The sequence below is a fragment of the Habropoda laboriosa genome, unplaced genomic scaffold (genome assembly GCF_001263275.1).
Source record: "Habropoda laboriosa isolate 0110345459 unplaced genomic scaffold, ASM126327v1 scaffold61, whole genome shotgun sequence".
Classification (NCBI taxonomy): Eukaryota; Metazoa; Arthropoda; class Insecta; order Hymenoptera; family Apidae; genus Habropoda; species Habropoda laboriosa.
The window spans coordinates 620,851-646,719 of record NW_017100203.1 but is presented as its reverse complement, the minus strand read 5'-3'; the positions used below and the strand labels follow the sequence as shown (position 1 = coordinate 646,719).

At 35.6% G+C, this 25,869-nt stretch overlaps 1 protein-coding gene across 1 annotated transcript in view; it reads left to right on the top strand.

Moving 5' to 3' along the window:
- The window catches only part of LOC108570536 (semaphorin-1A-like), a 112,256-nt gene that overhangs the window by 25,825 nt on the left and 60,562 nt on the right, over positions 1 to 25,869 (top strand). Inside the window, exon 2 of the mRNA XM_017932408.1 lies at positions 25,173 to 25,277. Coding sequence (XP_017787897.1) covers positions 25,173 to 25,277 — 105 coding nt within the window. The remainder of the gene's footprint in view (positions 1 to 25,172; positions 25,278 to 25,869) is intronic.

Below are 25,869 nucleotides of genomic sequence, written 5' to 3'. Positions count from 1 at the left end.
ATTAATACTGTAAACAATAAATACTGTGTAATATACTATAATATATATACAGTAATAATAACTGTCATTACTTGAGCTCCCCTCACACTGTCGCCTAGCAGCACCTACGCCAAGGCATACGCTACTGCCACGCCTCTGCTATCTTTCTCGTAGTCAGTGAAGCATGCGAAGTGTCCATAATCTGAGTCGCTGATAACCCAACTTTAGCCATTGATGCGACGTAAAATTTTTAAATTAAAAAAAAAAAGAAGAAAATATACGTAAATTTCAGATTTGTACGGATTTCATTTTTAAGATGTCGCAATTTTTTTTACGGCGAGCAGCGTGTTACGGCGCACCGTGTATAATGCGATCCAAAGGTGGAACCGATGATGAACGATAACAAAATGAACAAGCGTGGCCGTATTAAAGAGTGCGATCACGCCACCAGGATATAATTCCCCTGGAGCACTGGTTGCGATACATCGGCGAATGATCGACGAGACCTGCGCCGCCGCGTATTATCGTTTTCCAGCAGGCCGAAAATTTTCAACTGCGATCAAGATCGATGGATCCGATGGATAAACAGCGACAGACCGTAGAAACCCCCGGCGGTTATATTGGTTGTATAAAGTGGTCTTGATCACATTGTAATATACACGGGGAAATATTTGTCAGCCGTTTTCCTGTGTCATAAATCAAAGGTCCGCACAGCGAGAGAGCGATCATGCCCGCGTTTGGGATTTCGGGAAATACTTTGATTGATTGTTAATTAAGCAGCGGAAGACGCGTGCCGGGAACAGCGGATTTTACCATGGGAAAATCACGATGTTCGATTGTTCAATGTAGATAGAAGAGTGTGGTAGGTGTATTAGTACGGATTTAGAGAGAAGGATTTTCGTATTTTCGTTCGTTTTGCCGATGATGATAATGTCGGAAATCTCGTTCGCGACATAAATTATACTTGGAACGGTGATAAATACGAATCGAGATACACGGTTTAATTTCGATTTTAATTTCAGTTTCAACTTTTGAAAATTGCCGAAAGCGCGTTGAGAACGTATTTGACCATTTTTCATTCGCTGCGGCGATTCAATGTTTAAATGGTAATATTAAATACGGAGATTAAAAATATAACAAGCGATTCGTTTATTGGAAATTGTCGAGAAGTAGCTATTTGAGTTTTTTCGTCATTTTATAATTAATCTGTATTAAAGGTAAAACAGATTCCTTGGGATAAAATGCAAATATTCCACCTGATTATTAATTAGAAATGAACGTACGTTAAGATTATGCTTAATCAGGAAAGTATCTTGTCAATTAAAATCTAAAATATATTAAATATCCGCAAAGATGTCACATTTAGTAGTAAATTAATATTTCATTAACTGAATTCGGTAATTTACATTCGTTAACTGTTCAAATATTTCGATCAATTGGTAACTAAACCTGAAGGTCTATTACAGTTCGCATTTCTTCGTGTCTATTTTAAAAATCGTTCAAATAAATTACTATTTTCATTTATAATGACCGAAGCAAATAACATAAAATAGAATGCCCGAAAAGTGCAAAGTAGAGAAAGTTTTGTTATCCTGGATGTACTCAAAATATAAAAATATTTGAAAAGATACTTGAGAAATATCAATATGAACTCTAATAAATAATAATAAAATATGGTTCAGTTCAAAAGTACAAATAATCTTAAATCGTAAAATTGAACATTTCAAAATTTCATAATCTCACTAAACTGCGGATTTTTATGCAAATTCATATTTCTATGAATATAATTGTTGAAAGTTTTGATTGATTGTGAAAAAACAACACGTAATTGTTTATAAGTTGTTTATTACAATAAATAACCCCAGTGGAATGTCCTAGTGAATGTTAAACTATCGTGGCGGTCCTAAGCGTGGGATTCTAGTTGGACGGCGGCACTAGACTGACTAGCTGGTTTCTTCGAGTCCTTAGGCCAGCAAGGGGTGCAATAAACCCAGGTGAAAAGACTTTCCCCGGTTACGCACCGAGAGAGTACGCGCGTGTTAACGGTGAATTCCAACAATAATTAAAAAAATGTAAACTAGATAACCAATTGTTTTATTCACTATATGTATTGGCTTTATTTCTAAATTTTTCCTTATTATATGCACTTTGTGTATTTCTGTGCCTCAAATTTTCCACAAATGGACAAAAATCCGCAGCCTACTCATCACTTCCAACTATTTCCACTAAAAGATCGTTTACAATCTTGTCCACTACGTTGACACCGTTAATAAACAAACGTACACCTAACCATACTATTTCAGTATCCTACGAAACCAGAAAATCATGTATGTAAATACAAACCATCAAAGATCGAAATATTTCATTAAATTTCCCCACAAAGTTATACACACCTCGTGGCGCGGTAAAAGTCCAACAAAATTCCAGAATAAATACAACGAGCTCGGTAGATAAAGAAGAGAAGATATATCAAGTAAGAGATACAAAAAGTGTATTTCTATTAAACGTGAGGGATAATGTTTGCACAGGATTATTTGATCTAAACTGCGATGCGGTTCTGTGCGGTTTGCTTTAGAGCCACGAACCTCTCTCCCGCCATCGGTCTTCTATCAGATTCTATTTAATCTTAATCAGCTGTAGTCTGTTTCTGATACGATGTATCGGTAGATCGGATCGTTTAATAGGGGCGTGGTTAATCCCAGGAATCTTGCACAGGCTACACTTGACGCGAAAGTTTATTCCAAACTTGGCTTGAATCGGATTTAAAAGGTTACGTTTCGCTCCATTCACTCTTTTTCTCCATTTTTTTTTTTTTCTCGCTACAGTTTCTTTTTCGTTTCGTAAACCGGATTTTTTCTCTATTCAAGAATTCTCGCGAATTTTTTTGTTAACGCGAAATCATGCGAGCGTATTAAACATTCGCGATGTTTGCTAGATATTAAATAAACGCGTTGAATTTTGACATGAAATTTTCGGTGGCTTTGTTTGCTGCTCGAAATTCATCAGAATATCGCGGATATCGTTTCCTCGTTGTAGCTGAGAACAGAGTAATTGCGGAATCTGTGCACCTTGTATTGTAATAAATGTAAAATACCTGTGAAATTTTAAACATGAAATACCTGTGAAATTTTGTTGCGTAAAATCAATTGAAAAGTGAAGATAGATCAATTTGTATCATAAAATAAAAGATATATTTGTTAAAGGTGTATAGAGATCGAATTTTTGATAGTAATTTTCAAAGAGGCTGAATTAGAATTATTTCATTAACGGAGAAATGTTTTACGCGTATTTCCAGGTTTGTTTATTTCGACACGAGTAACGATAATATTATTTTAATAATGAACTGTTGGATTATAAAGAGAAATGAGTATGTGTCTGTGTAATAGTAACGGCAAAAATAATCAACATACTGAGACAGATTAATATAAATATATATATATAGAAATAACATAGTAACCATCTGTTTAGTATGGGTGACGCTGATATGTTTTTTTTTTTTTCTCTCAGTATCTTGTCTATGTTTGTTTGATCGCATAGCGACGTGCCTTCCTCGCATATCAGAATAAAGAAGATTTATAATTAAAACAATATCTTTTATTTATTACCATAATTCTAACATGAACATACCGAAATTGCAAGAACGTAATTATTTACGGTAAAGATACATTATCCTTTTTTTAAAATTTACTTCAAAAATACGTGCAGTGTGTTTATTACGAAGAAAATTAATAGTAAAACACGATTTTACAAAATTCATTTTTGAATTTTAAAAAATGCAAATATTTTTAAAATTAAAATAAAAAATTCTGATAATTACACTCAGATTGCAGGTATTAAAATCATTTAAAAAATAACAAGTAAACTGTAGACATGCGTGGAAAAGAAGATAGCAGAAGCTGGCATAGCTGTGGTTTTTTTCTGTTTTAATGAAGATGAAAGAAATAATAAGAATAAATTTCGTACGATTTAATTTGCTTTGTTCTTTGTACCTACACGCATTCCGTACTCGTATTTATACTGCCACTATTGCAGAATACGATTCCGCACATTTTTTCATTACACTCTTACAAAAAAGTCGCTCTTTTCAATTTAATTTCGCAGAAATTTCACCTACGATTATTAAAAAGTAAATAATTCAATTAACCGACTAACTTCATTCACATTCGCGGAAATAAATCAGAATGAAATCCAATCTGCGATAATTTTATTAATTTTCTACTTCGAAATTTCAGCGCAAACGTTACAATACAATTTCATACCAATTATTCACCGCGTACGGAAAAAATGTATTTTAACAAAATTCCAATTACACGCGAGCTCGATGTGGTATTCGATGGAAAAAAAATTGTAACATTAAAGACAGAGAATGGACTATGATGAAACGAGAAACTGTCCTCGATAGGCGTTTATCAGTTCCTTCCTCCCCCATTTGACCACATTCAGCGCGCGTAGCAAGTCAAATAAAACACAGGGGGGTTTTACGAAGCCCGAAGCAACAATCGTTCTGCCATTGTAACCAATAATCGAGTCATCCGATAACTATTAGATTACGCACATCACGTGCCCGTTGGGCAAACGTGCAAATTTACGATCCACCTACTAGCAAATGCGTTTAACGTTCTTGATCATCCCTTTTACATCGCGGAACTTTGAAAATTCTGCAAGATATATATTTCAAAGGGAAACTGAATGAATACTGAATCAACGGTGGATTTAAAAATCGATTTTAATCGAGAAAATTTACAAATTATAAGCCTTTCTGTTGAAAAGGGAATTTTTGTGTATTTTCGACAAATTTTGAAAGAAATTAAATAATACGAGTTGTAACAATGTGGATTTGAAAATAGATTTCAATCAAGAAAATTTTCAAATTATTCTATAAGCTTTTGGTTGAAAAAGGAAATTTGAAAATTCACGAAAAATTGTGAAATGTGAATTAAATAATATGAGTTCGTCAGCTGAACGAAATTGTAGCAAAATGGATAAATCGTAGGTACGTAAAAAAACAAATTTCTCTACTAGGTTGTTGCAGAAGAAATGACCAAAGTGTCGATAAAACTACCACTCCCCGTCGATAAAGTCAATAAAGTCCTCGAAAACGTTTTTCGCTTCGATTTCGTTACTAAATGTTTGTCCAAGTAAAAAGTGGTCACTCGAATTTGATCTTGATCCACTGTTCACTTTCGTAGACCAACTATAAATTTCTCTACATTCAAAGAGATTTATCATTTCCATATAAAAAACGATAAAATCACGTTACAGCCCCAAAGATCGAATTAATTCCCTGTGCACCTACTAAAATTTGCACAAACAACCCCCCTACTACTCTCAGTCAAATCTCCTCTCTGCGGTGTCTTTTTCCCTAACAACCGCGTATGTACATCCGTTCTGAGAGAAATTAAGCGAATCCTTACGGACCAGTTCGATCGTAGGTTCGCAACAGGCATTCTTCCGGAACGAACGGTTGTATTTCGTAGATGCGAATCCACCATGAAATCCAGCAAACCGCAGAAGCTTATTTACCGGAACGGTTGCTCGCCTCCATCTCCCTTCGTTCGCCCCCTCAGTGGCAAGACACACCCGATCGGATCTCGAGAGTCTAATCGTGACTGCGGCTAGCCCGCGGTTCAATTTTTTCCCGAAAATTAACACTGATATACCTACCTGCCCGCTAAAAGCAACGGACGTATTTATCGCAGTTGTTATTGCGTGCTGCAACTCGCTGCGATAATTCGAGTAATTGCTCCATAGGGTTGGTTATGGGAGGAAGAAATAAATAGAGAAAGAATAGACAGAAAGAGAGATATGCTTTTTTTTCTTCCTGGGCCTCGTTAGTGGACTCGTTAATAAAAGCTACCCAAGGAAACCCGTGCTTTAGACGCTGGGGACAGTTAAACTCAGGTTAGAAGTTGTATTATATAGTAATAGGAGCTTTGGCGAGGACTAGCGAGAAAGGTTAATGTTAATCTGTCCCTCTGGTGGCGGAGTATCAGTGGTAGTTAAATATATGAAAAGGCAATGTGAAATTTTTATTTCTTCTCGAAAATTATTTCCAACTTTGACAGAAATTTTGTTACATTAATGTAATGAATTAAACTGCACTATAAATGTAAGAAAATTTGATATTTGAACGATCTTCGATAAAGCTATCTAACAAGGGAATCGTTATACTCAAGTTAGAAATAGTAGGAGCTTTAGTGAGAACTAGTGAGAAAGGTTAATGTTAGTTACTCCCTCTGGTGGTGGAACATAGGAAATACCGCCACAACCGAACAATATTGCGAAACTACGAACAATGTTTTCCGCGTTTTGGTGGCGTTTCGGCGTTGCTTGCGTTTTGTTCAAGAAGGTTGAAGTATAGTCGATGTTCGTAAAGAGGATTTTCTTTTCGCAAGAGAGAAGTTTTTGGGTTTCCTTGGAGAGAGTATAATGGTTTCGATTAATTCCAAGTAGTTGTAAGAACTTTTAAATTGTGAAGGTAATTTTAGCCTCTTTTTATAGAGGATTGCAAGAAAGCCAGGTGAAACGTGTTAGTTTGCAAATGCAGCTTTTTATAACTTTGTACGAATTAGTTGTTTTTGAAAGTTTACCTGAACTTTAAGTTTACTAGATTTCTGATGATGATGAGGTAAGAATGTACGTATGTATATACGTAATATTTAATGCTGTTGCTTAAATAGTAGTAAATGTAAGATGTTAAATGAAAAAGGTAAATCGCAGATTTTATGTAGTTTTTGTCAGATGTGGTAACATAATTTGTTTCAAATGTCTCTAAACTGGTTTTAATGTCTTGCTTTACGTCACCTTTTTAAAATAACCTAAAACTGTTAATCCCATTATGGTAATACTGATTACATAATACAAAAGCTGTAGCATTTCGTTTTAAGAAATATTTGAAAACAAATAAATGGTAAAATTGCAATTGATTTCGTTTAAAGATACACCTAACCTCAAAGTAAAACTTCGTAAATATCGTATACGTTGCTCTTCAATATTATCACATAATCCTGATCTTACTCTAAAAACGATGAACGTCCCTACGGGACAAATTCATGAGATTTACTAATACAGTCAAAACTTATTCATAGAATCATAACTTCTTAAATAACTTGAATGTTCCACGGAACTTCGTTACTCATATTAGCCGAAACTCACTTACAGTGCTTCAGCATGCGCTAATTGAAATATTGTTGCACGATCTGATTTACGGTTACCATCCAACTTCAACGAAAATGTGCCCCGCTTCGAAATATCGCGTTGCAAACGAACATCGAATTGAAAAAGAGACTCGGAAAAAACTATTTCCTCTCGCGAACCACGCTTTTTTTCGAACAAATTCTATTTATTTAAAACTAAGCAAAATATCTGTCATTAAAATCAAAGCTCAGAGAAGAGTCATCGAAATTGCAGGCAATTCTTAAAAACCATGGCACAAAAGCACGCGAATTCCCGAGCCAGAGCGTCGCTGTTCGAAATCGATTGAATTTTCCCTGTCGCGAAAGTTTTATGGAAATAGAAATAAATAATACCGAGCGTATGACGCATGTTAAATAAACAAATGAATTCTGGTCCCGTTTTCCTTCGAACGCCTCTGGCTATAATTCGGATACAAACGATAAAATATTAATCAAAACATCGCAGGCCTGACGATTAATCGAATTTCCTCAAGATGGAGCTGCTGGCTGCTCCGAAACTTGTTGAAATATCTTTTTCGACTCTCACCGTCGCGACTGGCATTTTCTTTTGCTTCGTATTATCATCCACGTTCTGACGGATTTATCATTATCGCGTGTCAGTATTTCCACCCTGGAAAAGAAACATAAAACAAAGAAAGAAAGAGGGAATATATATATTTCAGTCGTATGCCAGCGCAGTGCTTGGAAACGAGACAAAATATACGATTGTAGGCCGTGCTCGTAAATATCTCTATCAAACGTTCCTTTTCCGCGAAACACTATATTTTATGAACGTGGGCGTGCTCGGTTAACAAAGGCCGGCTAGAACGGCTTACTTAGCGAATTATATTTCCTTAAAAATAATTCGTTGCTCCGTTGGTGGCTACTGTACGACGATCGCTCGGGTATGTATTGTGATACGCCGCAGCGACTTGAGTGGAAGTTTATGTCGTGAATTTATGCTACGGTGAACTATGGAGCGTAATTTATTGTTTGATGGTTATTTGATGTTTACATTGATATTGAGAAAGATTCGAGACGAAAGGAAGTGAGTTTCACGAGTGAAAAGTTGTGAGAAAATCTCGCAACAAGCGGTAGATTGTGCAAGGCCAGAGAATATTTATAGAGAATATTACGAATTCTTGCCGTGACTTTGATTTAACATCAGTCAAAAGTAGTAAAATATTGGTTTAGTAACCTTTCTCAATTTTCAGGATACAATAACAGCGAAGAAAGGAAACTTTGAACATAATTGTTTCACTTTTTGCAATCTATATTACGCCCGATAAATTAAGTTAAAAAAACGGAATTTCATGAAACGACACACTTCACGTTTCTAAAGATCATGTATTCAATATTATTTTAATGATTTCACAAATGTAGTCTTATTGATTTACATATGTAGCTGTGTAATAATTTTTCTCGAGAATATATTTTCTAAATTTTCACGATATCAAAGGGAATTTATAAATATGAAAAGCAGAGCGTCTTTTGAAAAAACAACTGTCAACAATGCGCAGAATGAGGCGAATAAATCAACCACAACATTAATTAAGATAATATATGTATTGAATTACTACATAGGTTATACTCGTCACTCGCGTCACACGTGCTCTCGCTACTAACTTCACGCCCTTCTTTTGTTCTCGTTGCCAACCTACTTTATTTCGTAGAATCAATGGTACAATCAATACCTACTTACGTCGATCATTCCTTAACAAAAACAATTCATTTACCGATCGAACAACAGTAAGGCACAAACACCACTGTGAAGCATTTCAATTGACGCAATTCTTATCAACGATTAAAAGGCCAGCAAAGAAAGCAACGAGAGCAGAAGTTACTTATAGTTCAGTGTCCCGATAAAAGAACTTTCTACAGTCAACTTTGTCTGGATTCCCATGCTGTTCACTGTCGATGACGAGCCGTATTCAGGAAGTTTAATTAACCTTCAGTCACGACAACATTATCCCTCGAAATCTCGTTTCATCTGACGTCGAAAGAAATTTCTCATGAACTACAGGCATTTGCTACGGTCAATGCGATCAACGTGTAACACAGGAGATGTGTGCATGAGTGCATGCGTGCGCACGCACGTGTGCCTGTGTATGTACGTGTCGTAACCAATGACAGCAAAGTATAAAATCTAACAAGCGCGCGCCTTTCGCCAACCTCGAGATTGGTTATCCATATTTCATAGACGCGAATTTACCGTCGAGGTTGCGGTAACAACTTGCTTTTTACAACGTCGCCATGTCTGCCCGAAAATTGCTAATTTTATAACGAATCCAGTTACGAGGACGTTAAATCATCTGCTCTTTTCGTTGAACGCGGTTAAACGCATCTTCGAGCCTCGGTATTTCAGATAGAACAAGTTTGTTGGTTAGATAAGTTGTTTGAAAACCGCGAGGGAAGTTTTGCGTGCTATGGAATGGAAAAACTGCGGTTGCAACGGGGTAAGGTAGTTGTTTCGTTGAATGAAGTTGAACGAAGTTGATGGATAGCGATGAAGTCCGGATACGACTTTCATTTGATCGATTTGATAGTTCTTGCTGGTGATAGAAATTTTATTTCGACGTTTAGGTTAGGTTTAAGTATTATCCAATTGAATCTGATTTCACTAAAATTTTGTAAACTATTTTATAAACTATTTCTTATAATATCTGGTCGAAAATTGTCTTCGTTGTGACATCAATTTTATTGCAAATTTATTAAAACAAAAAGAACTTGGTTATAAAAAGAAAATTAAAGGAGCCGGTCAGTTAGAAATCTAGTAAATTACCAGATCTAATAAATAATCATGCTTGTAAACTTAACCACACAATATTAACTTGGTATATTGCTAACAGTGCAGATTAAATTTACAAACGTTACTTTTATAAAACAATTTCCATTATACTGTATTTTTTTCTCGTTCTCAACGATCTTTTTCAGCTGCAACAAACGTTTTTTCTTATTTTCAGATAAAACATTGTGTTTTGCGAAATGGAATATAATTGTCCAGGCATATATTATGCACCGAATACACGCTGTAAAGATATCCACAGCAAAAGCGTTGCAATACAAAAAGCGGAAACATATTTTGTTCACGTATTCGCTACGTCAGAATGCAGAATGGTCCTGCAACGAACGCATCCGTTTCCGGAAAGTGATCATGCATTTTCCGTGAACTCGAGTCCACTGTAAAATAGTTGCATCTTTTGGTTTATTGAAGTATTTGCGTTTCTTCGAACCGGTATAGATACTTTATACATACATATTTCCTCGTTTATCCTGTTTTCGCAAAGCATATCGCGATGCTATCTCATTTGTCGAAATACGTGTGTGTGTGTATGTATACCTGAATTGTTTATTCTAGAGTCTCTTCAGATATTCCTTTATCGTTTTGTTATCGCGAAAATTAAACAACAATTGAGATTTACAATTAACCATAAGAATTATTCAGGGTTACATTCATACTGTTAGACATTGAAATAAGTGCTGTTCCCATTAATTAGAGAATTGTATCTCTTTCTTTAAAATCCAAAGATTTGAAATACAAAATTCAGAATTAAAATTTGAATTTAAAATCCAAATATTTAATTAGTCACTTATTCATATCATTGAACACTGTAATGAGTGCAGATCTGGTTAATTAGAGAACTGTCTTTTTCCTTAAAATCCCCAAATTTGAAACTCAGAATTTGGATTTGAATCCACAGATTTAAAATACAAAATTTGGTCTTAAATCCAAAGATTTAAAATACAAAATTTGGCTTTAAATCCAAAGATTTAAAATACAAAATTTGGACTTAAATTCAAAAATTTAAAATCTAAATATTTAATTACATATTCACATTGTTAGACACTGTAATAACTGCAGTTCCATTTAATTAGAGAACTGTATCATTTTCCTTAAAATCCAAACAGCTCGTCAACATCGAATTGTCCCCACGTAAACTTTTTGCTAAACCAGAGATTTATCATTTCTAATACGATTTCGGCGGATCCTCGAAATCTCTCGGCGCACATGTCGGCTCTCTCATTTATTAGAACAAGCAATAAGCTCGACGTATGAATACCTAGCTTGAATAATGACTATTTATGACGTCTGCACGGCACATGTACACTCGTGATAATACCATAAGGAGTCTATATATTCTGAGCAAAGTGCGTCATGATTATCAGAAACAACAGAAACTGGATGCTCGTCGTGTCACTGAATTTCCAGTTTGCAAGCTTTAAAATTATTTAGTCCGTTCTAATTTCTCGTTTCAACTCTACCAGGGACATTATTAAGTCAACCAAAAACGAACTCAAGAACATTTTTATCTCAGTTCCTTCATATCATTTTTTTTTTTTTTTTCAAATTTCTCCCTTATTTCTTTACAATTTTCTCTGGTCACTTGTGAAGGTTTCGCGCTTTACTTTAGCAATGGATACAATTTCTGCTCAATTAGACTTAGTTAAGGCGAAGTTCCCCGACTCTGTAACTGTATCTCTTGTGCGTTAACTTTCTTATCTCACACTCTCGGTAGTTTACGTGCAATCCTCAGGAACCTTAAACCTGCTTAGAAAATTTTCAAATTCATCATTTTCCGCTTCTCGACTAAAGTACATAGATATATGTAAGTATATTTGATAGATTACACGGTAAAGAAGTGAACACAAAGAGAAAAGCTTTATTAGATATAGGTTTCACGTAAGAAAACGTGAAGTAAATAAATTTCACAAATATCGACACCGTTAGAAAACGCAACAGTAGTATCATATTTGTTCCCTTCAAATATTTGTTTGTTATGATACTTGCCCGATATCTGAACCACCAATGTCAGTAAAGATCTTTTTACACACCTTGAGCTTAAAACACACCAACTAAGGGTACATAAACTAGGTAACTCACTCGTCATGAAGCTGATATATACACAGCTCTGTCGTGTGGACATTTAAACCAACTGAAATTGTAGAAATTATATAGAAAAATAATTGTGGAATTTGATAATTAATCAGGGAGTCCAGACGCTTCAGTTATAAAATATAAAATAATTAAAGTAGAGAAAGAAAGAAAAATATAAATATTTGAAAATAAAAAATAGATTAATAGATAAAAATTAGATTTTCGTATTCACACACACACACACACACTCACAGTTTCTTAAAATTAAACAGATCTCTTATAACTTAACCCTTTCGTGATGAATAATTTTTTTGAAGAATTTTTTATTTATCTGTCGATCGTCGCATCTGTAATGGATGCTAAATTGAAATCAGTTTTTCGAGTATTCAAATGGAACGTCTCTCTGGTCACAAAAGGGTCAATTATGAAAAATATAAAATTAATTTAAATATCACGATTATTTCGATATTGCATTGAAAATAGCGAAACATTTACTTCCATTTATCTTTGAATATATGGAATTCTTAACCCTTTCACGACCGAATAATCTTTTTCTCTAATATTTCATTTATCTACCGCCAATCGTGTCTATAATGGACACTAAATTGAGCTCAATTTTTGCTCAACTACTCAAGCGCGACATATACACATCCCACTGGTCACGAAAGGGTTAAGTCTAACTCTTAGCCTAAACACGCTAGGGTCAACTCTGCAGTCGTACACAATAGATACCCTTTTCTCAGTCGCTCACGCGATATTGCACAATTCCAATACCATTATTCAAGCAAAAAATAGTAATTACACCTATTCACCCAACGTTTCCTATATCCTGGTACGCAAAATAAAAATTCTCCCACAATTTGCTGTATGACTACATCCCGGAAGCTATCTACGCTTATGTGTATTACACATAATTACTATCATCCCTAACCAGCAGCGACGCCCGTCGCACCGTCAGAACTGGTGAATAGTCGCGACACCTGTAATATGCGTAATACCGACATCGGATGCGCATAGCAGCGACTGGAACGGATAGGAATCCTTGTCTTGGGTATTACGAATCCAAGCGTGCGTCACGTATCTAGGGTTTAGCGTTGTAACGCTGATGGATTCAGCGACGACCTATCGTTGATCCTCTTCGATCCGATTCACCCTGTTTACGATCCTATCCACTCGCTTCCTCGTGAACCACGAGTAAAAGCGGAAAGAAAAAAAGGATGGACCGGAATATACAGGGTGTCCAAAAAGTTCCGGACCAAACTTGTACTATCTATTAATGAGGTCGAGGAGGTGAAAAAAGTTCGTATAGACTTATGTCCGGAAATGCTTCGTTGAGAAGTTACAAGGGTTCAAAGATTTTTATTTTAAGATGGCGGTTGTAATGAGTGTTCGAAATTTCTTCCTTCTGCAAGAATGCAGGCTTCCAGGATTGTCGAACTCTTTCGAATATTTCTACTGTGTTAAAAGTAGCAGTAAATGCATTTTGACAAAGTCAAACCAAAAAATGGTTTTTTTTCTGTCATATTTTTGTAACCTAACCTAACCAACTATTTTGCGTGACGCCATAAATGGAGGTCAAGAGGCGTCAGAATATTTCTTTCGAATATTTCTACTGTGTTAAAAGTAGTAGTAAATGCATTTTGAAAAAATCAAACCAAAAATGGTCTTCCGTTTTTGTCATATTTTCATAACCTAACCAACTATTTTGCGTGACAAATAAAAGTCAAGAGGCATTAGATCTCAGATCTATCGACAAACGGAAGCCTGCATTCTCACAAAAAGAAGAAATTTCGAAAATTTATTGCAACTGCCATAAAAATTAACAAAAATCTTTCAATTCTTGTAACTTTTTAATAAAGCATTTTCGGACATAACTTCACATGAACTTTTTTCATTTACTCGATCTCGTTAACACGTAGTACAAGTTTGGTCCCGAACTTTTTGGACACCCTGTACGTATGTCTCAGGTTCGTCCAAAAACAGTAGCTGGGAACGTGATTTGAACCAGTGGTCCAATTTGGTTCTCCGCTCTATTTAGCCTAGGTCTGGGAAACAGCGAAACCGTAGTCGGACGTTTATCACCGTAAGTCATTCTGCCGCGTTATTATGCCAAACCGGAGTTAATACGCGGGCATAAAATTTATATGGTGGAATAAAGCGGGCCGGACCTTAGTCGTTGGACGTTAACAATGCCGAATCAACGGTGGCCGCTGCCATTCCCGTCCTGTCCAAGTGCAGTGTCCACATGCTGCACTAATAATAGTGACACAAATAACGCGGGCACGTACCAATGTACCGGGGACCCCGCGCGCTTGTTATTGAACCGCCGATTCGTGTTTTCACGGGCCTTCGGATGGAACCGAGGAAACTTGCGTCTCTTAATGGCGAAACCGTAATTTCTGCTAGTATGTTGGAGTTAGAGACTCCGTGCTTCGTGTAGCGGTGGTTTTCTCGAAATTCAATAGGATACGTCCTGGATGCAGAGATAAATAACAAGTTGTCATCGTTGCTTGAGTATAGTGAATCAGTTGTTCTTGTTCCTTTTTTTTTTATTTATTTATTTATTGGAAGAGATAGGGTTGTAGATTTTTAAAATTAATTTTTTCAATTTTTTTATGGAAAGAGATAGATTTGTAGATTTTATAATTTTTTTAATTTATTTATTGGAAGAGATAGATTTATAGGTTTACAGGAAGAGAAAACAGGTTTCTAATGATTTATGTAGGTTTTGTTATGGTGAAATGCGTAACTGAGATGTGGCAATGGGTGTCATTGCGAAATTGAAGGAACCTGTTTGATGAATTGTACGAGTTATTGATGTCTTATTTAGTGTTTTACAAATATGATTTGGTTAGGCAGGAAATTAGTGCAAAGTGGTGTACGTGGAATTGAGAAATTATAGTTAGTGGTTATTTTGACATGTTATGTGGATAAATTGCAATAATTGCAACGGAGGTATGAGATGGTTGGGATTATGGTAGAAATACGAGAGCGTAACTGGTGAACTGCTGTAAGAAGCCTAATTATAAAATAATCTATATCATTTACTAATTGCTAAAGGAATAATGAAGGTAATAAGGAAATTAGAATTAATTCGATAAGTGTCATTGATAAATTGCAGTAATTGCACTGATCTTTGGAACATTTTAGTGCATATATATAACGTAGATAAGAGAATAAGAGTAATGATTGCTAAAGAGTTCACATTATTAGGAAAAATTTATTATAAACGCAATTAGTCCATTTAACGATCCTAGTGAAACTTCTTCATTTTCTTTAAAGCTTATTTCTTATGACTTTCTCATTTCTCACTTGCATCGTATTTTGCTACCAAACAAAAATAAGAAAATAAAAATCTGAAACAATTTTCTTCGAAGAATTTCTTCTAAATTTCAATATTTTCTCTCTGAAAAACAATCGTCTGTTGCAATCTGTCCAAACAAAAATGTCGTCTTAATCGGAAGTTCGCTTAATGTTTAAACAAAAAGCGAGAAACAAGTTTACGCAAATTCTTCGTTTCATTTTCAGTACCATCTTACACACTCTTAGAATATCTACTACCGTTTCTTCGTACAATCTGTTATCATATCATCTTTTTTCCCTGGCAAACCTTCAAATGTTTTTTTTTCATCGTTGTCTCGGAAATGAACGAACGGTCGGTAATTAAAAGTTGAACTTCTGGCCACAGCGAAGTCGTAGCCTTTTCTACAGTGAGTGTTCATTCAGTTTTTTGTGATAAAACGGAACGAGAAGCCGGCGATTAAATTTTGTATTAATTTCGTTTAAGCGGTAAATCCGCCCACGATTTAAGACGGTAACCTGCAATTCTGACGATTATAAAATTTACAATTACCATTAATTTATCGTCTTTCTCGTTGAAAGACGCGCAAATTGAATACTAAAATTCCAAAACACAGCGATATTACGTTACTCGCGATTATCGCTGTAAATAAAAACACGAAGAAAGTACAAAAAGACAACGGTACTTTTTGTACGAAATATTTGCAATTGCGTTTTTTTTTATCGAAAATATTAGCTATAGAATTTTTCTCACTATTTATTGATCGACGCTAGCAGCCGTGTAGAAATTTATTTTTCAATCCGGGCGCCTCTGTAAATATCCAAAAATTCTTTCGCAGCTGGAGATACGCTACACTCGTTGCTCGATTGGAGTTTCGCTAATTTAAATCAAATAACCGATATCACAATAAAAACAGAGAGCGTTCGATAAAAGTGTGCCAATATTAAATGCACATTCGATTGTTTTCTCAGCGTGATTTCATTATTTACTTTGAATAATACGTTGATTACTTTCACGCGATAGTGTTACTAGAGCGTGTTCGAGTAATACAAAAATCGTACGTAAATAATATCGAAAAATTAATTTTAAAAAATGAAAGAAGTGTTTTTCTTTTATCGAGTTGGAAGTAAATATATTACGAGAAATTAGATTTTATTGTAGGACATTCAGTTCCGCAGGAAGTAGAATACTTTCGGTATTTTCTGATAAAGTATTTCAGTATTTTCGTTCAAAGACGAAATTTAACCCTTTCGCTGCGGCGAATTTTAGCAAAATTTGGTTTATTAAATTAAGCTGGAAGTACGCAAAGGATTAAATTAAGGTGGAAGTGCATCAAAAGCCTGCAAAGGTACAGTGAGTGCAAATTTTCGAAACGCCTGTAGGCGCCAATAGCAATGAAAGGCTCAATTTGGAATACTTAACCCCTTAACATATGACAACCCGTCTGACACGTGGCAGAAATTCTGGTGAAGATGTGAGAAAAATCGTTGTATTAGTAAGAAAACTTCATCGTAATTCTAACTTTCGTTTGAATTTGTAAGACTGAGGATTACGAAGTGTAATTAATTTGCGACAGATTAGTTTTTCTTACCTGATACAGTACTAAAACAGAAAATGGCTGACGCTTAGATGCCTAGTCAGAAAAGAAATCATACGTTAAGGGGTCAATATTTAATACTTAGGGAAAATTGAAAGAATGTGCTTTACGATTATTTGACAATTGCACACATTTAGTTTTACAGGCAATAAATTTCTATAAATTATTTCCATTTGCTTCCATAATTCAATCTGTAGCAAATCTTATTTTCAAAAAATCGAATCATTGAAAAAATAGAAATTTAAATTATTTTTACAATTGCATTTACGAACGTAATTTTCTATCGAAATAACATTGCTGTCGCTCGGTACGAATTTTGGTCGATCCTTTTCCGCCTAAAATTTGCGTCCATTTTGGTTCGATGACGTCAGCGGTTCCTTCGCTGACTTCAAAATCAACTGTGTCGATACGTGAATTGCATTCGTAACAAGTAACTACGTTCGATCCGCTGCTGCATTTTAATTACACGTTATTATACGGCCAACTGTACTAATTCGGCCATATATTCGCCTGTGCAGATTAGTCACGAAGCTTCGTGTTGATTTGAAATTAACGCGTACTGATTTCGAGTAACTTTTAGAATACATATTTGTGCAGTTATAATAGAAACAAGGACGAACACCGGTACAATTTTACAAATTAACAAAGTACGATTACATTGAGCCACGCGAAGCTTTAGATTTTGGACATTAAGAAAAAAATTTCGATTAACAATCGTGAATTTTCTAAATGAACTCTACGATACCATAAATCATCTATTCGCCATTAAGCTTTCAATGAAATTCGAAATAGCAGGATTAATAAATTTTTAATTTAAGCTCTCTTAAGCAGGATCAATAAATCTTTAATTTTTTTTTTTATAATTTTAAGCAAACTTATCACGAAAGATCTAACACGATGGTAATATATTTTAGCAATATCCTCTTTTATTGTTAGATAGGACCACTCGCAGAGTTGATTAAAACGAGTGCACATGTATTAAATCTTAAAATTTACCGCAAGATAAAACAAATAAGTTTCTTAAATATGAATTTTTCTCACGGAGCACACGAGCTGCTTTGCTTTTAGAAGAAGGTGATGGTTGAAATTAATTAACAACGAACATTATTACACCCTTATGCTGTCTAATTAATTTTAAATAAGCAATTCCTCTATCGAGTAGGAGAAATTCGTTAATTAGACTCGTTAAACTTGGCGTTAATGCGTCACAAGGCTTGTTGATCCTTCGCGTTATAAAATAACCTGTGCATCCTATTAATAATTCTAGTGTAAATCATGTCTGGGCTCTTTAGCACCCCTAATTGATTAAAAGAAGCGTCTATCAAACCGAACGATTTTATTGTGACGAGAGAGAGAGAGGTGAAATTAATTTTCTGAGAGTGGATATCGTCGCAGACAAAGCAAATTTCACGCATGCAAGGTAGTCTTTACTCGGAATCATGAGTTTTCCTCCCCATCAAGCTGTCCAATTAATTTCGAATAATCTTCGAAACGATTCGTTCGAGAGGAGGAATACATTAATTAGTAGAGACCTTAACAAGTCTCTGCTAATGCCAAATATTTTGCCGATAATACCCGCAAAATATTATTTCACATGTATTACACTCATGGTCTTTATGCAAAAATGGATTTTTCGACGAGCTTTGAAATTTTTGCAAAATTTTTCATAACTTATCAGTTTGCTTGAATTGGAAATGGAAAGAATCATTTGACATTTACAGGGTATTGAAATGAAAGAGTGAAGTATTTTTTTTTTTAAGTATTTGAAAAGTGTCGGTGAAATTCTTTGAAACTTCCAAAATTGCTTAAAACGGAAATGGGAAAAATAGTTTAACATTTGAAAGACACTGAAATGAGAAAATATAATACATTAAATGTTTCTCTTTGTTTTTTAATATAGTATTAATATAGTACACTTGAAAATACGATTTGGTTTTCTTTTGTTATCGTTAAAAGAGAATGATAAATTCAATAATTTGTAAAAGCAAGAATATTAAAATATCAATTGCACGTCTTGGAAATAGAAAAATTATATTCATCAGTAAATACCATAAAATAGTTAAATGTTCGCTACACTTTGCACTGTTGAACATTTTATTCTGTAGGACGCTAGAAAATGAGATTTATCACTTAAAACCAACAACGCCAGAAAGCACGTAGTAACCTATTACAGTAATGTAGCTTTGTTACAGCAACTGTTCTACAAAATATGAGTTTAAAACTACAACACTGTACTGGTATTATGAATTGTCCTTTTGAATACCATCGTATACGGTAAAACATTTTAATTTTAGGAAAAACATATTATTTCAGACTATAGAAATTGTCTCTTTAATTTTGAAAACGAATAAAAACAGTTTCGAAATTTTGAAACTTTGTTAATAAAATTTTGTAGCAAATAAATATGCAAATAAAAGAGAAGAAAGCAAATAAAATTTTGATTGGTAAAATTTTTGAAATATCTAAAAATATTTTCAAGCAAAAGTAATTCAAGAGTAATATTTAAACTTTTAGTAAACAATACTTAAACGGTTTTTTGGTACAATTTTTTCTTTTTGCAATTTTAGATCATTTATGTACGACAGCATAAAATTATTAATGTAACATATAAACGAAGATTAAATTCAAAAATTGAATGATAAAGTAAAAGAAAATTATACTATTTGTGATTGATTCAGATACCTAATCGCTCGATTAGAAATCTCGATAGAAATGTTGTTCATCATTGTGCGCTACAAAGCTTCAACAGCGTAGCGCACTTTCCAAAATAGCCTACCGTAAAGTAAATCCTCGACTTCGTCAACTGTTTATAACGAAAGAAGTATAGACAGGCAGCGTATCGGGCGTGTCAAACACGAACATGCATAAATTTGCAATTCAGGCGTGTCGCTGTGGGACACGAACACACGACCTCGTTAACAAGATAACATTAATTTAAAACTCAACCTCTTTCGTTTCCCATAAAACAGTCTAAGTGATTGCAGCCAATATTCAGAGCATAAAATATAGAAATTCGTCGTCAGAGTCAATTTCCAATATTATTCATAATAATCAATCGTAACTGAACAAACTTGCAACCCTTTCCTTCTCTTTCTTAAGCACAGTAGAGCCTGCTATAATTGTGTCAATAAGGTGACAAAAGTAGCTAGATAAGAGAATTTTTGGATAATAGAACAATCATTTTTTTTATATTTAACTTCACTTATTCAAATGTAAATTGACACTTTGTTTTAATATTTAAGGATTCCATATCTTTTTGGTTGCTAAATCGCGAAAGGTTTTGATATAGATAACTGTAGAGTTACAGTCCTTGTATTCTGCCTAATACAGGGAAGTGTAGATAAGATTGTATGCAAATATCGCTATGAAACCGCTGTTCGGATAACAGAATTTTCTCATAATAGAACATTCGGATAATGGGGGTGCGGATATGAGAGGCTCTACTGTATAGTGGAACTCAGTATAACGCGATAAAAAGGAAAAAGAAATTCTGAATTTTGAATTTTGGAATTTTGGGTTAATTAAATTTGACCCAAAAAGCGATGTCGATGGAACTTAATTTGTACTATATTTCCCGCGTCATAAGACCCCATATAACGCGATCCAAAAAAAAAAGAAGAAAAAGGGTACAAATTCTGAATTTGGAATTTCTGAAATTGCGGGTTAATTAAATTTGACCCAAAAAGCGATGTCGGTGGAATTTAATTTGTATTAGGTATGTTTCCCGCATCAGAGGATCTCGTATAACGCGATCAAAAAAAAAAAAGTAAAGAACACACAAATTCTGAATTTGCAATTTTTGAAATTTTGGGTTAATTAAATTTGACCCAAAAAGTGACGTCGCTGGAACTTAATTTGTATTAGGTATGTTTCCCGCGTCAGAGGACCTCGTATAACGCGATCAAAAAAAAAAAAAAGTAAAGAACACACAAATTCTGAATTTGGAATTTTAGAATTTCGAGTTAATTAAATTCGACCCAAAAACCAATGTCGCTGGAACTTAATTCGTATTAAATATATTTCCCGCGTTACAGGGGGTCCCACTCTACCTCCTTCCAATCCAAAGAACCAGCAATTTCGAATTATACCTGACCCTCAAAATTCCGCAGCTTACACCGTAGTCATCACTTTCACGATGACACGATATTCGCCGAAAATACACGAGAATACACGGTGAAACGTAATCCAAAGCAGTGACCTGTACATCAGATACCCGCCGCTTCCGCAACAGACAACGACTGGTCTTCGGTGAAGCGACTCTGGTCGTGCTAATAATGCCAGCAGCGGGGTACAAAGAAGCCGGCACGTAGTAGAAAGCTTCCTTCAGTCGCTGGGTATTACCCAGGACGACGCCGCGCCGGTACAGTATTCGCGGGCTTCGGCGTTGCAGGGCTCAGCGTAGATTTGTAGCCTGCAACGAGCACGTTCATCCCCTAAGTCTAACGTCTACTTTGCCCGGTTATATATGACCAGCCGGCTACTATATACACTTATCGCGCGCATACGTTGGCCAGCCTCAAATCCCATCGTGCTTTTTGAACGTGAAATATGGAAGACCCGCGAGGAGAGCGAGGGGTGTGTGTGGGGTGCGCTCTCTCTGCCTTCGAGGATCCTCTCGGTTCGCGGGAGTATCAGGGAAAATGCAGTCCCTTCTATCTCTGTGTGTGCAAACGCAAGCTCATACACACAACGACAACCTGTACACATCCGACGGTGTACACACACGCCGTGAAAGCCGCGGCTTCTTACGGGATTCCGCGGTACCGCGGTTTCTATGACACGACGAGAAAATTGGTCACCTACGTGAGTTCACGAGGGACAGATCTTATTGTCAGCCAGGCGAGTGGCTCGTCGCGAGGCTGCACACACGCGCGATTTTCGAGTGGATTCGCTGACCTTGTCGAATCCGTTTGATCCTCTGCTATCTGTGAAGGAAGACTAGACTCGGATCCCCCTTTTAGTATTCCACTCGGTAGTTTGCCGGAGACTTGTACTGAGAGATTAGCGGCGAATGCTTGCATAGGCTTCCTTCGGTATCTGTTTTTAAAGTTACATCGTTCAAAATTAGAGTAACCTCGCTCTCGGACCGATTCTCGTCCGTTCTGCGCATAGACAGAGAGCGTAGCAGAGGGTAAGACGGAGGAAAACGTAGGCGGTTAAGAGGGGGTTTGGACGTTCTAGTGGTTCTAGCCCTGCCTTAGGCACGTCCCATGCGCGAAGCGAGGTTACTCTCATATTGAACATAGTATAGAGGCTTCTGAGGATTTTTCTTGGAGTTCTGTTTGAGATGGATGAACGATGCCGTGTATGTACTCTTGTTTTTGTGTGATGGTTTGTAAGGATGCTTTGATGGAATATGATAATTTAACATAACTTACAACTGCAAAGCTTCTCTTTCAACTGTAAGGGAAGTTAGACAGCTTTTGAATGACTTATACAGCGCTCTCTGCGATACTCTATCGCCAACACTCTGACGATTCTTGGAATAGTTCAACTCTATCCACAACACGCCTACTCTATCTGCCACTCTATGTTTATAACATTCTGACGACTCTATGTGCAAGAAGAAACTCTTTCTCTCCTATCATACACTTCTGCTATTTTGGGACTTTTTAATTAAAAATGGTTAATCTATCGATGGATCTTATGTGTCATCGAGGATTTTCACAGTGAGCCTAACTTTTGTCCCTGTCAACCTCCACTTTCTCTTTTACAACCCTAATCCTGTGCCTCTCGAAACTACATAGAAAGAGGCAATCACTTTTGCCAATAATCAAGTATAGAAAAGTGTGAAAAAATTTTTGAATAATAAATGAACAACTTTAGCAAAAAATAATATTGAAATAATTCACTCGAAGCTTTCACGTGAATTGTAGCTTGAATTTCACACCTGTTAGAGCAGATTGCCACAGTACTCTGATTAAGACCTTTGACTGCAACTTACCTATGCAAATGTCAAAGACGTTCTAGCTTCCATTTCATCAAAAAAATCTACCACGCTAATACAATTTACTACGTCAAAAAATTAATGTCACTTTTACACCGTGTTCGATCATCAGTTTCGGTCCTTTATAGTAATCCTATTGATACTACGCGTGCAACGTTCCTTCAGTCACGTTTGATCTGTTGTTAAACTAGCAGTATCACGTCATTAGCCAAGTTTCCACGGAACCTGAGCAATAACAAAGCCAATCAAGTTCATAGTTTCTAGAAGGAAGAAGTCTTTGCACCGAAGGCCAATCTAGTTAGCACTCTCCGGCACAAAGACCCCCGGCTTTCCAGCTTTCCTTCGCTTCGATGCAGCAGCCGGCGCGGAAAATTTGTATACTTGGATCCTGTTTTCCAACCGTCCGCTGCGGGAAATCACCGATTCTTGATCTAATCGCGCGCGGTGACCGGTTAATTAATACGCCTTTCAAGGCGTGTTTATAATTAAACCACTCCCGATAAATTCCGTAACATCGTGGCTGCTGTGGCTGCGCGTTATCAGTTATCTAACGCCAGTGGACAGTTATCAGAGACCGGCCTTGACGTTCGAGAATTCAACGACGCTGAAGGGGAAACCGGTCGACGATTATGATCTTTGCGAGAAATTATCATATGAAAAAGAAAGGTATTTTTTTTTTCTTTCTGGCTTTATGTAAATATGCTTTATTAACTGTAGAGCTTTTTATGTATAACAGCATCAATTCAAATAATTGAAGGTGCAAAATAGGATTTTTATGGAAAATAGAAATTGAACACTGTGTTTTTATGTTGAATAATTCTTGCATCGATATTTCTTCTGGTACTTTTATTGTGATCTGTGTACGTTTAAAGTGAAATTCTAATTTAGGAAGCATAATAACGATATATAATTATTTTGCATTTAATTGAAGAATGACAATCGAATACTTTGGTACATTATCGTAATTTAATTTCAACATTTTTTTATTCAGATTGATGCATAATATTCCTTTCATTTGTAGGAATTTTTTAACTAAAAATATGATAAATCGTAAATCAAAATTTTTTAATGTAAAAGGTTTCTATTAAGATTTTGCCAGCTGTATTGAGGAATATTGTTAAACTATTCTGGTACGTATTCGTTTCTCAATTCTGAAGGTAGAGTTACTATAAATTAATTAATATCGAACAAAAAATATCACATTTCAAAACTGGTATTGATTAAAATTTCGCAGTTTTCACGGATCATTAACTCCACCAGCGAATAATTCCTTTAACATGTCTAAAGTTACCAAACCGTTCTCCCTATTTTAGCTATTTTCAATTAGCTTTTTCATAAATTTTCCATCTATTGCTACTAAAGCGTGTAAATGAAAAGCAATATAAGTGGACATTTGAAATGATAATAAATAAAGACTGAAAAAAGATTGAAATTTAAAAAGCATAACCAGCCTCCATGATATTTTCATTGCAAGATTATGGTTCAGACAGACATTAACGATGAAGGAACAAAGTAATAACGTTAAACGCGGCAAAATCATTACTCTTTATAATTCCTTTATAATTTACCATAAGAGACATCAAAATATCCTGTTAACGTCATATATTCACTCTAGCCCGGTACCTCCCACGACCCATCTATTAACAGGTGGCGCAATTTGTATAGGCTGACACTCGGTATCTTGGATTACGTGTCGGCTGATGACAAGCTGCACTCGCATCCATAATCTCCACAGATGAAATGTACAGGAAGAACACACGTGTACACGGCTGTTCCGCCGGTGAAATTTAGTGCTCTTTAATTGCTAATATTATATACCGGGTGTCACAATTGTTTCGGACCAAACTTCGCCAGTATCTTCTATGGCTACAGATGAGAAAAAAATGTTCTATGAACGTAGGTCGTTCGAAGCTTAATTAAAAAGTTACAACGATAATACGAAATAGGAAGTACTGCAATTACCTTCGTATTTCTGTTGTAACTTCTTAACGAAGCTTCAAACGACCCATGTTCATAGGACATTTTTCTCTCATCTACAGCCGTAGAATATACCGACGAAGTTTAGTCGAAAAATTTTTTTGGGACACCCGGTATATAATTGCCCAGAGATACAAGCGTTCCGGCACATTTCACGAGCGATTTCCAACGTGACACTAAACGGAATGTTGGAAATCAGCTGCATGGGGTATCTTTAACAGTACTCCTTTACTGTCTTCTATAGACACGAATCTACTCGTTTAACTGGCAAACGTTAAAATCTGACTTGACCGACAGCCGAGCGTTTATGCATGTTTCAGAGGGGCAGCTGTACGCCGCGACAGTGGCCGACTTCTCTGGTGGCGAGCCGCTAATTCACAGGGAGAAGATCCGCACCGAGCGCTCGGATCTGAATCAACTGAACGGTAATGGAAGTCACGCTAATTACATTAGAATATTCGCGCGTTAAACCCAGCCAACGTGACGCGCTTTGCGCTCCTGTACCACGCGGTCCATTTTCCTACACTCTCTGGATTTACCGTGTTTCTAAATTCATTTCAGCCGAATTTCCCTTGTTGCTCTTACGCATTGTGTATTTGAATAGGGCTAAATGAATATAAGAGAAGTCGAGTAAATTTTAGATAAAAGTCTGTTTTCGCACGTTTCCTTCTGTATCCTAAATTTTAGTTTTTGGTTATTTTAAAAAGTAAAAATTTCAGTTGTTTAGGAAGATAATTGTTTTATTTTTGCAAATTGATCGTTCAGTTGTAACTTCTTTATTCTCCTTGTAATTTTATAATTGTACTTTTACACGAAATTATATTTTAACGCGGTCACGTTTATTGTGACTGGAATATTTTGATTCTTTCCTTTCATTTATTTATTTAATAATGTCCAGAAAACGAACGCTTTTAGTCAAGATATGTACGGACTAATAGATAAATTTATATTACAAATTTTACACAATAATATAGGGAACATTTCATTTTCAATTTTCTGTATTTTTAAACTCATTTA